This window comes from Poecile atricapillus, chromosome 2 (assembly GCF_030490865.1).
Source record: "Poecile atricapillus isolate bPoeAtr1 chromosome 2, bPoeAtr1.hap1, whole genome shotgun sequence".
NCBI lineage: Eukaryota > Metazoa > Chordata > Aves > Passeriformes > Paridae > Poecile > Poecile atricapillus.
This window is the reverse complement of record NC_081250.1, coordinates 27,692,921-27,711,890: the sequence shown is the minus strand read 5'-3', so window position 1 is coordinate 27,711,890 and position 18,970 is coordinate 27,692,921. Positions and strand designations below refer to the sequence as shown.

Here is an 18,970-nt window from a genome sequence, read left to right as displayed (position 1 = left end):
AGTTTTTAAAGATTTGTTTCTTTCAGCAACAATGGTTCTTAAAATAACTTTGCAGATAGGTATAAGTGGGTCTGTCTGGGATGGAGTTAATTTTCCTTATGGCATGCCAGCCATACAGCTCTGTGCTTCGGGTTTGTGAATACAACAGTGCTGGTAACACACCAATGTCTTGGCTAATGATGAGTAGTGTTCACACAGCACCAGAGGTTTCCTTTTTCTTTGCCTCTTCCCCCCTTGCATCTCCCCAAACCTGCAGGGCCCAGGCTGTGAACGGTCATGAAGCTGGGAGGAGACACAGCCAGGACAGATGCTCCCAGCTGACAAAAGGGATCCTATTCCTAGGATATGGGATCATGCCCAGCAATAAAAGCTCAGGGTAAAGAGAAAGGAAGGCTAATCAGGGTTATGGGGTTTGTCTTCCTGTTGTAAACACCTGCCTCCTGCTAAATTTATTTTGCTCTGCTTGTGCACACAGCGTTGCTTCTTTTATTAAAATGTCTTCATTCTGACACAAGTTTTCTTGCTTTTGTCCCGGTTCTCTCCACCATCCTACTGGAAGGGAAGAATGTATGAGCAATGGTGTGGGGGCCCACCTGGTGGCAGGGGCCAACCCACCCACCACAACAGCCCAAGTTTGAACTCAGTTACTTCAGTAGCTCAGTCAAACAACACTAATTAATTCAGATAGTGGTCAGCTTTCAGATACTCAAGTTTATTACAGACTTAACACAATAAAACATAGTATAAAAAAAGTAGATTGCAAAGTCTTCACATCATGGAATGCCAAGTTACAAAATCTGAAGTCATATCCTTGAAAATACATGAAAGCTAGTGGGAAAATATGGTGAGAGAGAGGGAAAACTTACGTGAGGCAGGGAAGGGGAAAAAAAATATTAAGTCAGTTAAAAAAAAAATATATACGTGATCCAAGCTTTTTAAATAGAAAATTTAATATCATTCTTTGAGTCAAACAATCCTGTCTAGAAACATATTCATAATGAAGTTAGGTCCAGATTTTGAACCTCTAAATACCAAGATGCCTTGCGCCCCAGTTAGCTTACATTAACACAGCTTCTGTGTCCTACAAGTCATTCCAAAATACTCTGACTTCTAGAGTGTTTATCATGCTTTACTGGATAGATTGTTTGCTACACAGTTACAAGAACATCTTAAATTACAAAAATAGTTATCACTCATTAGTATTTCTATACATATCTCAAGCTATTATATGCACACTCTGTACAGTTGATGTTAACAGCAGTTAAATTTGCTTCCTTAAAACAAACAAAAGAACTGAATCACAGTCAGTCAGACCCAAAATACTCAGGCACCATAATACACTTACATGTGTGGTACTAAACATCCCTGCCCATGCAAAGCAAAAGCAGTTTCAGTACCCAGGAAACACATGCATCCAAATTGTAGGATCCTTGAGATGGCTGGAAGAGGAATGTATGAGGATCAGGATGTTACTGCCACTGAACAGTCTCCCACTAGACTGCAGGGCTCTCCACATGAAGTGTGCAGATCTCATGCAGACTGTTTTTCCTGGCCAACAGGTCTGCCTACTCATGGAAAAGCAGATTTACATGGTAAAAGCTGTAGGTAGTAGAACTACCCCAAAATACCCCTCTGGTAATGATCAGAATTCCCAAGCTAAACATAAATTAGGAAGGTGACTTCTGAAGTGGAACAAACACTGGGTGTTTGCCACAGCCAAATAATTGTTCTCATCATCTTTTGGCTGGGATCTATTCCTCCTTCCCTGGGCCAAAATTAAAAAATGAGACTTTTTGCATGACCAGGGCCATCACTAACAAATATTTTGATGGTTGCAAGCAGTCCATTGCTGGAGAATATTGGTTGCACTTGCATTATTTATCCTTCCCTTTCAGTGGTGGAAAGCCTGGTTGTGGCATTTTGTTAGACAGGCAAGTAAAAAAATTAGCTCTTGAGGTACCAGTGCGCTAGTCTTTCTCATCCCTTAACTCTAGAGGTGCAGTTCAGGTGATGTGAAGCTTCCTGCAGCTGCCCAACTCTGGAACAAGTCACCCATTTCAGAAGGTGCTGTCTGGGAACAGACAGATGTCTTGCTATAAGATTAGTGGGGTGGGAAGAAAAACAAAACCACAGGAAGAAAAACTACCACCCCTCAAAAAAGAAGGGAAAAAAAAAGGAAACCTTAAATGCTGAATAAGATATACCATGATTTTTCTTTTAACATTTTCTGAATATAGAAATTTCTCTCATACCACTCCAAGCACCATCCTTTCCATCATGAGGGCACAACACTTCAGAGGTTAAAGACCCTCATGGTTCAATCCAAGCACTTAGAGATTCGGTGTTTAAATGGTTCCCTTTATACACCACATGCTAAAAAGCCCAGGCAAGTTTGCAAATGCACTACCTATGAAAAAATATATTCACTTGCAGAACTTCAAGGACAATTTGAAGCAAAGTCAAGTAAAACGTACTCAAATTTGCCAACATCGGGCTGCAAAATATAAACACTACAATGCTAATATCAAGGTCATGCGCCCATCAGAAGTGCATTAAGAACTTCAAAGTTATACCACATAGGAAAAAAAGATACTTATGTTTCTCTTCACAAAAGATTAAGAATTAACCAACCATCCCCATGACATTAAGATGAGTAAAGAAATTATGAATGAACTTCTACAGGCTTTTTCCCACACCAGGAATTCAAGAATGTCAAGTATTTAATCTTTTAGTAAGAGTGCGTCCCTTTAAATCTCTCCAAATAGATATTTGATGGTTAGATCTTGGATGGTTTGGATCTTAGATGGTTATTTATTAATTTATTTTTAAAGCAGTGTATTTGAAATGTGCAGTAACTTCATTCTCCAATGGCCAAACATTCTTAAGCGTTTTAGTGTTCCATACTTAAGTCAAAATTTTGAAATTTTACAGTTATTTTAAACAGAATACATTAAGCTGATTTTCAATAGTGCCATTACAGTGCAACATCTGAACTATATTTCTTATTGTTTTAAGAAATAACAGAGCTTCCATTTCAAAGTGCAAAAGGTTTTGGTAAAGGAACTGCTACAAAATATTCAAGTGAAAAGCATTCTACTAGAGATAAACACTCTGCAAAACCAGTATAAAGGCATTTGATAGTGTGTGAAGACTAGAGAAGTTACAAGTGAAATATGAATCACTTCAGAAGACACACATAAGATAAACAAAGAAAAAAATTGTAATTTTTCAAGCCAACTTTCTGGAGAGAATTGTACTTATTGATTTGCAGCTGAACTGAAAGGATTGCCTTTTATATTTTAAGATCAAGATAAAATGAATGTGAAAAAAAGGTCTGGTACTTGGATCTATACTGATATCTTGTTTACAAAATTATACAAGTTAATACTGAGTTCCCTTGCTCCCTTAGCATATTTCCAAGCTCAGTCACATAAAGCAAGTATAAGTTAAATATTCACACAGATGTTTTACCTGCTTATCTGATGTTATATTAAAATCAGTAGATAAATTTAAATACTTGCCTTATTTGGTTAGTGATATACTGACAGCTGTGCAAGGGAATACTAGCACTTGGAACTTTAAGCCTTTTATTCTCCCATTACTGACTTAATTCGAGAATTCAGTAGGATCTTTAACCCACAGTTTGTTTCTTAAGATGAGAACTCTTCATCACTCAGGAAGTCCACCACAAATTGATGTTTAGATATCCTAGATGAAAAAACCTGACTTTTATTTTCTCCCTTCTGACACATACATGGAAAGAATAACTCCACTCAATTCTTTATTTTAAATCAGCTAATGCCAAGCATTTCATGCAAGGTTAAGAACCACAGATTTAAGTATTAATTTTGCTCAGCACGTCCACCAAAATTTCAAAAGCCAGTTTGAGTCTCAACGTTGCATAAAGTGTAACTTCCTTCCTGCCATGCTTGTTCAAAAGCAGCATTCACTACTGTCACTGAATAATTGAATCATTGTACCATTCCAGTTATTTTAGACTACTTTTCATCCTTGGAAGAAAAATTTGTTTTAAATCAATGTAACTAACTGCCTTTTTCTGTTTCAAAAAACCACAAACAACCCCCAAACAAAAACAGCACTCTAGTGTGTAAATATTTAAGCCTAGAAGAAAAGAGCCTGTATCATTTGCTGGCAGACTTCAGTTCTAATATGATTTAAACCAGAATTCTCTCTCTACTCTCTGTTATTAGCATACCTTCTACAACAGGTACCATGAGTTTATCTCTCTGCTTCTAGCCAGCTCCCCACTCTCCTGGTCTTCAGTTATCACATGTATCTTTTCAGGCTATCAGACAAGCTTATCAATGCATTTTAGCAGCTATAAGACTGAACCTCATCTAAACTCTAGACAGGTGAGTCAGTTGTGAACTAATTTCCCTCATGACTCTGAGCTGTAATAATGTTTACTTTTACGGGCCCCAAGAATAATCTTTAGACTATAACTATGATAAGTCATCTCAATTGACTACTCCAGTTACAGAAATTCTCTAAAGACAAAAGATGAAGTCATCTTATCAACAACTATATAAAACTGACAGTTGAGGTCCCAAAAGTTTTCATAGATTCTTGGAGTAAGTGCTCATAGCAATTCAAAGAGTGGAGGGTAGGGGGGTTTACTTAATGTCTTTTAAATCAATCTTACATCATCCACAATTTTTGCCTACCCACCCCCTTAGGTCCATCTAAGAGGTCAGTAAAGAGAAGAATAATGTACTGAAGAACTGGAGCATCAGAGGCTGTTAGTGGCAAGTTACTCAGAAGCCTTTTTCTATTGTGTTTATTATCAATTAATTTTGTGTAGCTTATTTCCAGGAGATAGGCAGCACAAAACCAGTAATAGCTATTTTAAAATATACATTATTCATTACAATGCAACAGTCTCAACAGTACCTTCTTACAGCTGCATCTCACCTAATTCAGAAATAAAGCAATCCTGATCTAGCTCATTAAAAAGTTAACCCTTGTAACAGTCAGTCTTCAGGAGTCAAACAACTTTGGACCCAAAGCTTATAATCATGATTGACAATTACCCCAGAAATTCGCATGTGCAAACTGTGCTACAGAAACTATTTCATGCTGTCTGTCAGTAATCTCACAATTACATAAGCATTTACTCCTACAGAAAGAATTGATTCATCTTCCCTTGCATGACTTTGATGTGACCATTGAGTGCTCTGGAGGTACAGATAACTACTGCATATGCTTATTGAGCCTGTGCAAGAAATAAAGACAACCCAACATATTAACACTTAAAAGTTGCTTAGGTACATAATATATTAAAACAGTAAAAATCACAAAAATTTACGCCAAGGTCTCCAAACCCATGCCCAAAATTTCCCACCTAGTTCCAACTGCACAATCTTGATTTTAATACCTGTTCTAAAAAGCTTACTAAAAAACAGACTTGTAAAGTCTTGTTTGTTTTCTAGAGTCTTGTGTTTTTCCTTCGTCAGTAGTTGTTGTGGGGGTTGTTTCTTGCTTAGTTTTAAACCCAGATTTAAATCTAACAATATATATTCTTCTTATAACATCCTTACAACATCCCAGAGGTAGCAAGAGGGAATATGAATGAAAAGATGCCAGATTCTATAAACTGCACATTCAGCTATAGTGTCATCCAGCTTTCCTGGCTGTCATAGACTGCATGTCACCTCTAATCATGGATAGCAAATAAAGTGTAGAATCCCAAAATAAAGAACTGTTGCCACTGGGTTACTAATAGAAGTTTCATACCCAGACACCTCAAAGTAATCTTGTTATTTAAGTAGTAATACTGCATTTTCAATAGTCAAATATCAAGAACTGAATTATAAACTTAAAATTTATGAGTATTATTTTTTAAAAATGCTCATTAGTGACACATTTCACCTAAACACAGACATACACACAGTTACTCTAAGTTGATGTACCACACTGTAAGGAAAAGTCCCAGCTCTGTTCAAAAATCTGATATTCCCCCTTTCCCCCCCACCACACAACTTGACAGAAGTGCTTACAGTAACAGAAAGCAAACAGAAGGGGAAAACACAACATTTAACAAGTGCACCTATTTACAATTTGCACCTTTCCCTCTTTGCATCTAAAGTGTACAAATCTCCATGTTTGCTATGCTGTACATCACATGTACTCTCCACTCCACCAGCTCTATCCTAAGGATCTTTGCAAGCACCAACAGCAGTCATTCCACACCAACCAACAGGTGCTTTTACTGTGGAGGCTGAAGGACATTTAAATACTCTGACTGGCCCAGCTGGTAGGTCGTGTTTCCTCCACAGTCCACATACTGGTATCTCTCCTGGGATATTTGCTCAGGGTGGCCTAAGTACGAGGTTGTCACTGTCACTCTTAAAAAGACAGAAGAGAAAAGATTTTGAGTTTCCTATTCTAAAAATCACTGTTTATATTACTAGGGTTATTAAAGAAAAAAGTTTTGAAAAAAAATATGTTTTAAATAAATTTAAGAACATTACTGATTTACCACTATAGATTTGCTCCACGAGAGACATCTGGCTCCTTTTCCTAAAGATGCTAAAACTGAGGTTTACTTGTAAGATCTACCACTACAAATAATATTTATTGTTTGTGACAAGAAAGCACACAATTAAACAAGCTACAAGCCATGCTGTATCTAGTCTAAAGACATGCCCTGGTCCCCACCATGCTGAAATTTATGCAATGTCACAAAAAGCAGTCTCAGAATACTAAAGCCAGGAACTCTTTCAAAATCAAAGATCTCAACAAGTTTTCAACAGTGGCTGATACACAAAGTAATTTTAAAGTTTTTGAGCTTTGTCAGTAGCTCCATGGCTATAGCCCAGCTGCAGATACAGTAACAAGGATTCTCAATCCAGTCTTTACACCACCAGTACCTGTCAAAAGACAGTTCACTAACTATAAAGCTACTACACTAGAAAGCAAGTTGACTTCATTTTATCTATGATGCAAAGACTTCAGGATTAGGTATTTGAGTATTATTTTAATAAGAATTACATGGCTTCTGAACTTGTTTCTCACACACAGGAAGACTACCATACTTACTGCATCATCACCACTATGTTATGTACTTTGATAGATGGTAAAGTACAGAAGTCACTGCAAAAAAAAAAGAACAACTGTTAGATTTACAAGAAACTTTTCCAGGGTAATTTTCTAAAAAGCAAGACTTCTGGCTTCAACTGGAATTCTGCTGTCTGTATATATAAAGACTACAGAGTTACTGGCAATGGCAACAGAATAATTTGCCAGTGACTGTATGCTCCCTGGGACTCACTTTCACACAGTCTTACTTTCACAGGCACTGTTTTCACTTGTGTTTGCTTTTGTGTAATGCTTGCCAACAGAAGTGTCCTCAGAAAGTGTTTATTCCATCTTCTGGAAGCTAACCCAGGTTAACCTGAGCCACTACATTTAAAGCCTGTCAATATTACTTTGTCACCTTTTCTTTGCACTCATCCACATTACAGTATGCAGAGTGACCTTTAAGCAACATACAAAGGTTCCAAAGTCGAGGTTATTGCTCTCTTGCAAAATATCCTCTTCAGACTTTCTGACACATGCCTACATACCAGTTATAAAGAGCCATGTAAGTGCATACTTTTAACCCCTGCTTCTTAAATCACTGCTCTTGGTCATAAATTTATCAGCTCTAGAATGAAAAGCATGTGATCAGTGCAGTGAGACTGCTTGGCAGCCACCTACAATATTTGCATGCCTTTGTCATTCTTTCCCCCTGCACCAACAAAAGCAAGATATAAAGTCAGTGAACTTAGCTCATCCAAACTGTAAGAAAATGCAGCATTATTATGAGTTCTATGAAGGCTATTTATGAAGTTTATTTTTTCCTCATGCATCCAAAGAGTGAGCAGATTCAAAAGATTCAGTGTTTACATAATGCTAGCTTACATACTTTTAAAAGGTGACAGAGGTTCAACACTTTCTGTTGAGGTTTGTGCCTCTCTTGGCATTTCACACCTATTTCATTTTATTTGAACACTTCAAAGCAATAAGGTTTTCTTCCACCCCAAAGGGGCTAGCATCCACTAGAACTGCACACAGACCTGAAGTCTCAATAGTTAACTCTTTCTGTTCAGTCTGGATTTCAGTGTAAGAGAATTAAAATTGGGGTTTGTGACCAAGATATAGTGAGGTAACGGTCTGTTGGACAAATGAACTTTCAGAAGCTATGAATAAAACCACTCAAAGGGCAGGCTGTAAACACTGTTCACCATTGTCTACACAACATGTGAAGAAAAGTCTCTAATTTTCATAGCACTAAATACAAATTTCCTTCTAATGCAGAGCAAGTTGCAGGAAAGTCACTAGAGAACTTGTAAGAGGAACAGAGCTGCACTTTCACCCCCTAAAGCAGCAGTCCTAACTAGTGCCGAGGCCTAAAATACTGTAATAGAGATACCATTTAAAGGGTTTATATAAATTTTTATATAAATTTTTATAGCCAGGTGCAGCACACCACTATAAGAAACTAATCAAGCAATTGTGGTTTACCTTTCTTTCAGTACTACTAAACTTAAAGAAAATGCCTCAGCATATTTTCAAACAGATTTCTGCTAACTTTTGGAAAACTTCCGCAAAAAGTTGTTTTTGACACCACTGAAACTTTTCATAAGACCCGTGTGATATTTACAGGTGAGTACACTTACTACATGTAGCTCATTTCATCTTGTATGACTGTGGGCACCATATAGTCAATCTAAAAAAAAAAAAATAAAAAAATAAAAAAGCAAAGAAAACACAAATAAGTAGATTTCTGTATGAAGATTAACACATGTTTTTAATGTTAGGCTTTGAAAACCTAAGCTACTTACCTGTTTCATATCCAGTGGACCAATGTTGGTGATGTTGTTTAACCGTGCTTTGCCAATAACTGTTTTTGAAAACTGAACTTGGGCTGTGATATTTGCCACTTCAACAGAGTAATAGTTGTTATTCGTTATATTAAGTGTGTTCTGAAAAAACAAACACAAAACACTAACAGCTATCCATTCTGTGTATCTTGATGAGCAAGCATTTTGAATCTTGTGCATGAGACAGTAATATCAGAAATTCTGCAAGCAAATTTTCCTGCCTGTGAGGATTGCAGAGAGGACTGGGGTCATGGACCATTACTTAACTCCTTTCTGAGTTTGTTTAGTGAATATATTGAGCAACACAAACTTCTGCACAACTTTCCTGGTTACAATCCTCCACTTCAAATACTCCATTACTTATTATCCTCAATTATTCCTTCCAGTGTATTTACCTATCAAAGGACCTCTTTCTCCCACGGCAGCTTTGCTTTATTTAAAATTAAGAATTCTGCCAAAAGTCTTTAGGCAATCCTGTATCAAGGTCATTACAAAGAATCAAGAGCTATGTGGGAAGAGCTCCTTTAAGTTTTAAGGTGCATAAGAAAATATTTTTCCTCAACACCAACTTTGACAGAGGCATAATACCAGAGCAGTAGCAAATTGCACTCCTACATATAACATTTCATATATATTCCAAAAATAAATCCAAAGTTACTGAGAGTTATCAAGAACTCTGAAGTTACTGTTCCCTTAAAAACAGAAGACCCAGTGCCAGCCTACAACTACACCTCTACAAGCTATAGCTACAAGAACCAGCCACGGCAGGCTCAGTTACATTTTTCAAACTGGTCACCAATTCTAGCTCTTAAAGCGCCAACTAAGCGTTTCAGCCAGACCACAGTTTCCACATATATTAAACTCTCAAAGCAGTATCTCCTGTTGCATTTATGCATTACAAACACCCAAACAGTCAGACTTACCGTAATATTTAGGTAGATTATCCGCCTATCCTGTTCGTAAGTGACATACACAGACTTCACACCAATGTACTGAACGTCAATCGAGCGAGGGAACAAGAAAAATACAGCCAGCCCAGAAAGTAGTAAACACACAGTTACAGAGGCAGTCACATAGAGCTTTCTGGAGGGAAAAAAACACATTTCAGGGTCAAGAGCACATTAAAAACAGTGACATACTATTTTCTTTTAAGGGATAAGGAACAGGACTAGCCAATACAACTAATTCAGTCTATTTCTAGTTTCCATTAGCTTCTAAAAAGGAAAAAAAAACCCTATGCTGCACTTCACAGCTATGTCTTAAACAGCCATTACTCTTGCATATACATCAGAAATCACACTTCAAATCATGTGGTTATCACAACATTTGCAACTTTCAAAGGAAAATGGAAGAAGTAAATATTTAATTGTTTTGAAACAAATCCACTTCCTCTTTATGTTTATTTATAGCACAACTTCTGTCATTTTGTGGAAATCTCACTAAAAACACCCAGAACACAAAATAAAGCTCTTATGACAGAGAATCCAAACTTCCAGGGAAAGTGTTAAGACTTCAGCTAAGAAGCAGGAAATTCATTATCAAGCTAATACAAATGGGTGTGTTTGTGTGGCTGTGGCTCTGTGTGTGTGTATGTACATAGGAGGGTGGGGTGGAGGCAGTGGTGTGCGAGATAATAAAAAAAGCCTCCACAAATAAAAAGATCTACATCACCTTTTGTCAAGTTTCAACACTAGAGTAATATGTTTCATATTTGTACTACCTTTACATCATATATATTATCCAGAAGAGTATTATGTAAAGCTAATATGTTTCTTTTTCCTAGCACTTATTTCTGTTTACCACAAAAATATCAAAACATTAAAAAAGAAATGAAGTAAAAAACAAAACATGTCATAATAAGAAGCCCTGAGCATTGAAGTGAACCCCCTAAGTAATCCTAGAAAAAGAAATGAAATATCCTGTATCATAAATTGTTGATTTTTCTAGCTGCAAAGATCAAAATGTTACAAATTAATTTTAGGTGACTTATTTTGTAGTTGTGGCTCAAAGATTGTAATGATTAATTCTAACAGTGCAGATGTGTCTGCTTAGATCAATTAGGATGCTATAAAGATTGAGACATACATCATTACTGTAAACATGTACATGAATATGTCATGCAGTATTCCTTAGCTTTGCACTTAGCTAAGATGAACTGTGATGGAAGTATGCACACCTGTTAATAAATAACTCTCCAAGAGCTAGAGGTTAAGGCTGATACTATCCACAAGCCCTGTTCTTCCAATAATGAATGCAAGAAAGCATTCCAGTGATTTTTGCTTTATTCTTTTTACTGCCATCTCCTTTGAATTGCTGAATTTTAACTAGAAGAGAATAATTAAGTGTAGATTCAAGTTTCACAAACAGCTATTGACTTACGTTCTTCTTGGCCTCAGTCTTTGATCACTGTATGGAATTAAGGCTACCAGCTGATTTTCCTGCCCTAGAAACAAAAACACCCTTTCAGAACTTAAATAAATAGCAAGTGTTGTTGCAGCTCTTTTAAACAAAGAGTACCTGTTACAACTTAGTGGTACCAAAGAACAGACACTAAAGATAAACATTTTAATTCCAGATAAGGACCCAGGTCGAATGCTACTGTAGCTGATGTCACTTTCTGAAATAGAGCATGGCTTATGTAACATCAAGATGAAAAAGCGCCAAGTTCACAAGGACCGAAACAGCAGTAAATTCTGCCTCTGTGCTGCACACATGACTGGAGGCAGTATTGCCTCTGGCACCACTTCCTGGAGAAAAAGAGATGTAGAAGGGCTGTGAGTTCTCTATGCCAGACCACATGAACTCACAGAACAAAACACTTAGAAGCTTGGGCAGTAAGAATTGATCCAGAAGTCATTCTGCATGTACTCTTCTGAAAAGCAGAAGTCAGGTTTGGTTAAAAAACCCCAAAAGACAACTGAAACAACCAAAGCTATCAACAAAGACTATGCATACGCTGAATTCTGGAAATCAGAAGTATATAAAACCACACTTACCATAGTGCTGCTGAGCTGCAGCACCCTGGAAGTCCAAATAAGTATCTACTGGAATTTCTCCATGAAAGTTATGTCACTAGACAGCATTTTTAAATGGAGTATCTTAACAGCAGAAGCAAAGAGCACATGCACAGATGAGTAGTTGAAAATACATGTACTACATCTGCCAGTAGAGCTTTTGCTATTTGTTGTGGTATTTGTTGTGTAGAAGCCTCAAGGCCAAATCAGATCTGCAATTTTTAAGCCAAATGCAGAATTTGATCAAATCATCACTTAGGGAATCAAGCACTTGGCAATGATTCCATGCTGAATCACTAAGCTAAGCAAAACTTGCTAACCAAGCACATAGTACCATGCAAAACATCAACCTTCTAAAACGTTTCTACCAATTTAAAACACATTTTCATCTCTACTTCAATGAAGCATCTTCAACCTTTGAAGAAAATAGCACAGTCCTGCTTTCATACATCATACTAAAAAACTAAAGCTGTCCAAATAACAAAACATAATTTCATGGATTTATTATAGTTTAGCCATTATATTATGTATTAATTATAGTCTTACTAGTCATGCTGTCATTCTTAATTTTTCCCCTCTCATCTCAAATGACCTCCAAATGTGATATTTTTTTTCTCTCTGAAATACTAAGGAATAATCATAAAGACAATCCTCTTAGCTCTAATAACTCATTTTAAGTTCAAAGTTTAACCACATTATTTCATTAGAAAGTGTAGACAACATGCATGTTTTTATAGTTACTGCAAAATCTTTAATAAAACAATTAACTTACATTTACATCTAAGGATTCTACAGTGAAAATAAAAACCTTTTGAACATAGAAATCATGCTATTTCTGCATTTTGAGTAAAATGTGCTATTGAGATTAACAAGAATTTCAAGTTAACAGAACAAACTTCTTTACCCTTTCTAAATAAGGTAATTTTTAGGTTCATAGTTTTTCCAGGTGTCAAACTTGCCGAATTCAGAGGTACTCCAAGAATACATTGTAGTAGAAAGTTTAACAGCTAAGCCACAAATATCCTATGGTACTTGCAACCACTGAAATATTCTATGCTCCCTGGTCCTTCTACAAAGGAGAGATGCAAGTGTTTGTGAACTGTATCATAACCTAATCTCACTGAAGAACAGTGAGATGTAGAAGGACAACATGGCACAGATATCACTCCAGTTTCCTGAGCTACTGGTCAAAATCAGTTCCAAGAGCTTTTACATCCAATAATCTATTCTGGATAAGATGTCTGGCAGAAGCAAACTCAAACATGAAATTATTTCATCAATTCTTCCCCAGTGAAAGGGAAAATCTCACAGCTGAAGCAAAAGGCTGTGCCTTGGCCCACTGCATTAGTCACTCTCTCCTTCTGCCCAGTTTCAGGTATCCCACATTTTCCTTTCACAGGTCTCTTCATAAATATGTAGGTAGCTTATCATTTAGGAAAGAAGCATGACAAACCAGCATGTTTTACCAAGAAAAAAAGCAAAGAATGAGGGCAAAGCAAACAAAACAGGTAAGGAGACTAATGCTGTGTGGCCACTCCCCCCTGAGGCAGCCAAAGAACCTATATATTTTCAACTCCAAGCTGGAGTTATCCACCTAGCAAGCACCAATGGGACAAAAAGAGGATAAAGCAAAACAAGGGACACTGGCAGCAGTGAGGGCAAAAAAAATCACTATACATCAGGGAACAGTTGTTGCAGCCCAGGTCTACTTTTCCATCTCAGTATTTGCAGCCATTTTTGCAGTTACGTATTGATTCAAATAGTTTAAACTAGGTAGTTAAAAAAAAGATGCAATAAAATGTCATTAAACCAAAGGTTGGCTACTTTAACTTGCAGGAGCTATGGTTATGTCTGCATTCAAAGCTGAGGAGGAAGAAACAGTTGCATTGGACAAGAGGAGATACAAGTTGTAACAGCCAAGGTGTAACAGCTCACCCAAGCTGTTATACTCATCTGGTTTAATAAAATGCTAAGTAATAAAAAAATGTCAAAAAAGGGAGAAAACTTCATCTTGACTTGAAAAGCTATTTATTATGAATTATTACAACTGCATATGGCTATGATGTAAATTTATAGGTTAAAAAAAGAAATAAAAGCAATAAACAAGGAAACTTACCTCGTGGAATTCTTCCTGTTCCTTGGCAGGTTGGGCAGGTGACACTGTCTCTTCCTGTGAATTCCACATAGGGAAACTGCGACACATCTCCACATCTGCTGTCTTCATTGTGCACTTCTGAGTGAACTAAACCATTCCTCACGTTATCAGATGAGCTTCCATCATAGCCATCTTCCTTGCATGTGTGCATAGGCAGGTGAGAAAGTGATTTTCCCATGTCTAAAAAAGAGTCAGAAGTTTTCAAGGAGAATGATTCAAACATGGCTCTGCACCAGGTAACTGTTAGTCTGTGGCTAGTCTGACAAGACACTTCTCCTTTGTTCAGATTCTCCAATATGCACAGGTTGAAAGGGGATCTATGAGAAGCTTTAAAGTTAGAACAGTACAACTGATGGCAAAAGTTGTAACACCTTTTCAAAGGATTGTTACTGTACAGGCTTTAACACAACACCCTGATCTTTGTATTAAAAAAAAAAAATAAAAAATCAAGACTGGGCCATAGAAAGCAATTTTGCAATTTTGAGTAAAGTCTACACACATGACAGATCCAATTTTAGTAATTTTTTTAGCCTGGAATTTTTTTCAGAACAAAGATTGGGTATTCCAAGCTAGAAATATAGATTGCCTGGTATTTAAACTGATTATTCCCCTTAATTCAAAACAGGACTAATTCACAGGGAAGTCAAGTAAAAAATGGGAGTTACTTAAATGTAGCAGCTACCAATATATAGCATTTATGAAGACTTGTTTAAAAAAGAGTACTCACAAAAGCATTTTTTGTTAACTATGTGTATTTTAATTTTTTCTCATTACTGTAGCTTTCCAGTCACGACACTGAAAATACCTTGAAACACAGAACATTTGAAACTAAAGTCTGTAAAAAAGCACAGTAAGCAGAAACCTCCCCAGTTGGCAACATGTGGGAAAAAACCTCCAAGATAAAAAAATTAAGCCTCTACAGCAATGGCAATTAGTTGTCCAACTCATCCACATAACCCATTTTAGTTACTTAACACACAGAGACAAGAGTCACTCAATTCATCACTGTTTTGAGGAACTGCATGATTTAAAAAGAATATGCAAAACTTCACTGTTTTTTTTTCCATTAAGAGGTATTTTTAGAGTGGCAGCTAAGAATTATCATGTTGGTTCACTAAAAGGAAGCCCTAAAAAGAAGATTAAAAGAGGAAAACAAGTCAGACTATTTTAAACCAGCTACTTTAACACAGAACAGAGATATCTCAAATATAGTGACGGCAATGCAAACACAACATGAAGTCATTACACGGCCACAAGGGCTAGGTGAATGTGAGAGAAGGAAAGTAAGTCAACAAATGCCAAGTAGTCCTAGTTACTGCCCCAGCAAAAATGCAGGATTACTTTTTCCATTTGTATCATTAAACCCTTACAAGCAGGAAAGCTATTTACCCTTCTGCTGCTACAGTACTTTTAAAACATCCTAAGTTTGGGAGGCATTTAATAATGGAAATTGTTGAATTGAAAATTAAAACTACCGAGCTATTGAAAAAAAGAATTCTGAAAAAGCTGCTGACACTGTTGACAGTTATTTCACATGAGGTTTTTGTTTACTTTTCTCCTTGCAGCTGACCTACAGCTATGGAACCTGAGTCTTGCAGCTTAGGCAATAGCTGTCACAATTATAGATCTGAAAGCTTAGGGATCATGCTGTTCTGCCACCACTTCATCCAACTGACTACAACCAACACCCACTGACAACAGAAATGCACATTCTAGTTTTAGCTTCTTCCAGAAGGAAAAGTTCACACACTCCCTGATCACACTGTGACATGAACCAAAGTGCAGCAGGCAAGGATGACTGGGAGCTCCTTTCAAGAGCACATCCTTTATTCGAATTAAATACTAATGCAGGTGCATCCTTCAATGCCAACTGTAACTGAGCTTCAATAATTGAATTTAATGGTGCCAGAGGCCAGAGAGAACATCTCAGTTCACAAACAGGAAAACAAAGAACCACCTTCAAGCAAAATTGGATTCATCAACATGCTTTTGCCCCCCGCCAAGCCTGAACCTTATTACAGCCGACCACAAATCAAGAACATGTTGATCTTTTATCCAGCACTTATAAGCTAGACAGTAATAACTCTGACAATAGAAACCTCTGTATGTCACAGCTTCTATACTGCCACCAAAGTCAGAAATCCTGCTTCATGAACAGCTCTGTGTCAGCCCAGTCTCTCTTGCAACTGATGTTATGATCCATTCCCCTTAGACTTATCTGGGGTTTCCATGAATTCACAGTTTGTTAAAATGAGTTTGGTAAATTAAAAATATTGTGACAAGTGGCACAAGTTTTGTTTACAACCACACCCTTCAACTTGCTATGCACTGCAGCACAATGGTACACGGACAAAACCCAAACAGTGTCACAAGACAGACTGAACCACAACATCATGCTGCATGCAAGGCTGGGGAAAAAAACTTTGTTTATAAACTCAGTGAAACCTCATAGAGTCAAACTAAATTGTTATACCTCTCCAACAAGGTAGGCTGGTGCTCCTACCCTTTATATGTGAAAACATAAACATGAGATTACAAAGTTACTTCTTTTTCAATACAGCAAAAGACTGCGATGGCAACCACGACCTGCCCCATCAGTTGTGCCTTAGCTGCGAACACCCCAAGCTCCTCCAGAGCAGAAGATGCGGCAGGGTAAGGCAGTGACTTAGCAGCCACACGCTTGTCCAGCTCGGGTGGGCACGACCAGCGCTGCCTTTCACGACCCCCTTACAGACCCACACTCGGACACTGCCTGAGCGGTAAGGCGGGCGCTGCCAAAATGAAGGAGTCAAAAATCCTGTGGTTTAGGGATTTTCTCGTCCACCAGCGCCAGCTGCTCTCACAAACATGGCGAAGTTTACAGCCGGCAGGCTTGGACCAAGGCCCGGCGAGCTCGGCTGCTGCTGGGCTGCCCGGCCGGCCCCCCGTCCCCGCTCGGCCTGGGGTGGTCTTGGCGTGGGAGCCGTCCCGGGGCAGGAGAAGGCAAGGCAGGGAAAGGCAGGGCAGGGTAAGGCCAGACCAGGCCAGACCAGGCCGGGCCGGGCCCCCCCGCTCCGCCGCGGGCCTGCCCAGGCCCCGCCGAGGCCCAGGGGCGGCCGCGGCGACCCCCGCCCGGCGCGCAGCTCCGCCAGCGCCCCGCAGCCCCCGCCCGCCGCGGGAGCGCGCTCCTGTCCCCACCTGCGGCGCGGGCTCCGCGGGCCGGGCCGGGCTCGGCACAGGGGCACAACCGGAGGCTCCCGGAGCGACGCAGCTGCCGGCGCTGAGCCCCGGATCGGGCATGTGCGCAGCCGCGGGGCGGGGCCGCGGGCGGAGCCGCCTGCCCGCTCCTCTCCTCTCCTCTCCTCTCCTCTCCTGGCCGGCCGGGCCGTGCCCCACCACAGGTGGCCCAGGGCTCGGGGGTGGCGCAGAAAACGCCGTCCCGAGGGGTGCGGGGTGATCCCGTGTCCGGGAGTGGAATCAGGGGCCCGGGAAAGGGGAATAGGGAGGTCGCGCAGCCCCGCTTTGCGGCACAGGGATTAAAGGCGACAGAGAGGGATTCCATCCGGAGTTTCCCTGTCAGGCGTGGTTCAGAGTCCCATTAACAGAAACATCAAGGTTGGAAAGAACCTCTAAGATCGTCGAGTCCAACCTATGTCCGAACCACCATGTCAACTAGACCACGGCACCAAGGGCCACGTCCAGTCTTTCCTTAAACACCTCCAGAGACAGTGACTCCAGCACCTGCCAGGACAGTCCATCCCAATGTCTAATCACCAGTTCGGTGAAAAAATTCTTCCTACCGTCCTACCTAACCACCGCTGTTTTCTGTGCCTTCTTTGGTAGCTCTGGTGGAATTTCCTCTCCCCCTTGTGCTCCGGGAGACAGGAGATCCTCATGAGAGCAAAGCGGTGGCAGGTCAGCGGTAAGAGGTGCTGGGAACGAGTGCAGCGCGTTTTCATCACTCGCGACACATTATACAATGTTGCTTTTACAGCGGATGTTTATCCAGGACACGGGCATGAGGTGTTCTCCCAAAGATTTGCCAGAGCAAGATGAAGTGCGTTGGAAGTAAGTTGTGATGGCTTCTCTTCTTGGCTTCTCTTTATGACTCTAGTTCACTAAAGCCTCTATCTTTTGACGATGCTCGAGACGACCCTGTGGGGATCCGTGAGCCCCAAAGGGATGAGATCTGTGCAGGGGGAACACAGCTTAGAAGGAAAACAGGAAGAAGCTCTCCCTGGTTTGGGAACTTCGACCCAGCTGCAGGAATGAATCAGGCTAGGGATAGTTCTGTGATTCACACCATATATTGCAGTGCAAGGACAAGCACAGGGTCAGGGTTCGAGGGAGAGAATGAGGAAGAGAGGCTCTTACGACTGTTTGGGGCGATCACGAGGCTGGGGCACGGTGCCAGGCTGCTCCAGGGGCTGGGAGGAAGGAGACAGGCTGCCTCCAGCAGCCACCCAGAGCAGGTGCAGCTCTGAGGCCCTCTGCACTACAGCCATGCCTGCAGTGTGCACAGCACCTGCTAGTGGCACCAGCATATGATCAGCACAGAAAAGAACTTTTTCCCAACCAAGCATATGCTTAGGGGAAAAAATATAATAAATCTTCATTTATCTTTAACCAGGCCAGTGCCAGCCCATTTATTCTCTTTATCCTTGGAACTTCTTGGTGTTTTCTGTGAGTTTAAGAAGTCTTGTCTTGCAGTAGTCTCTAGCTTTCATTATCCAGTTCAAGTAATGGTGAGTCCTACATTGCAGCTGGCTTGACTCTACTGATCTAGCCAGGCATGGTCAAGCTCCTGGCAGTACTGGCAAAAGCTGGCATGTTCCATGTCCTTCTGGTAGATCTCCACCTGAATCTTTGGCCCATCACTGTTCAAGGTTGCTGAAGTAGCCATATAAGGCTCTCTGCACAGCAAGATTGACCATGGT

General features: G+C 39.7%; 1 protein-coding gene across 1 annotated transcript; it reads right to left on the bottom strand.

Moving 5' to 3' along the window:
* Nucleotides 1-691: 691 nt before the first annotated feature.
* On the bottom strand, nt 692-17,386 carry TMEM106B (transmembrane protein 106B). The gene is made up of 8 exons (XM_058831269.1): nt 17,232-17,386; nt 14,016-14,234; nt 11,265-11,328; nt 9,809-9,968; nt 8,847-8,987; nt 8,682-8,731; nt 7,060-7,113; nt 692-6,365 (listed from the first exon to the last, which is right to left on the bottom strand). Exons 2-8 carry the CDS (start codon nt 14,230-14,232, stop codon nt 6,227-6,229), a joined length of 825 nt encoding a protein of 274 aa, XP_058687252.1. The 5' UTR covers nt 14,233-14,234; nt 17,232-17,386; the 3' UTR covers nt 692-6,226.
* Between the last annotated feature and the right edge of the window lie 1,584 nt (nt 17,387-18,970).

Coding starts and splice junctions, on each gene's coding strand:
- TMEM106B (XM_058831269.1), bottom strand. CDS start 14,232: ATGGGAAAATCACTTTCTCACCTGCCTATGCACACATGCAAGGAAGAT. Junction 8,988..9,808: donor TAATCTACCTAAATATTACG/GTAAGTCTGACT, acceptor TTGTTTTTTCAG/AACACACTTAATATAACGAA. Junction 7,114..8,681: donor GATGAAATGAGCTACATGTA/GTAAGTGTACTC, acceptor TTTTTTTTGCAG/TGACTTCTGTACTTTACCAT.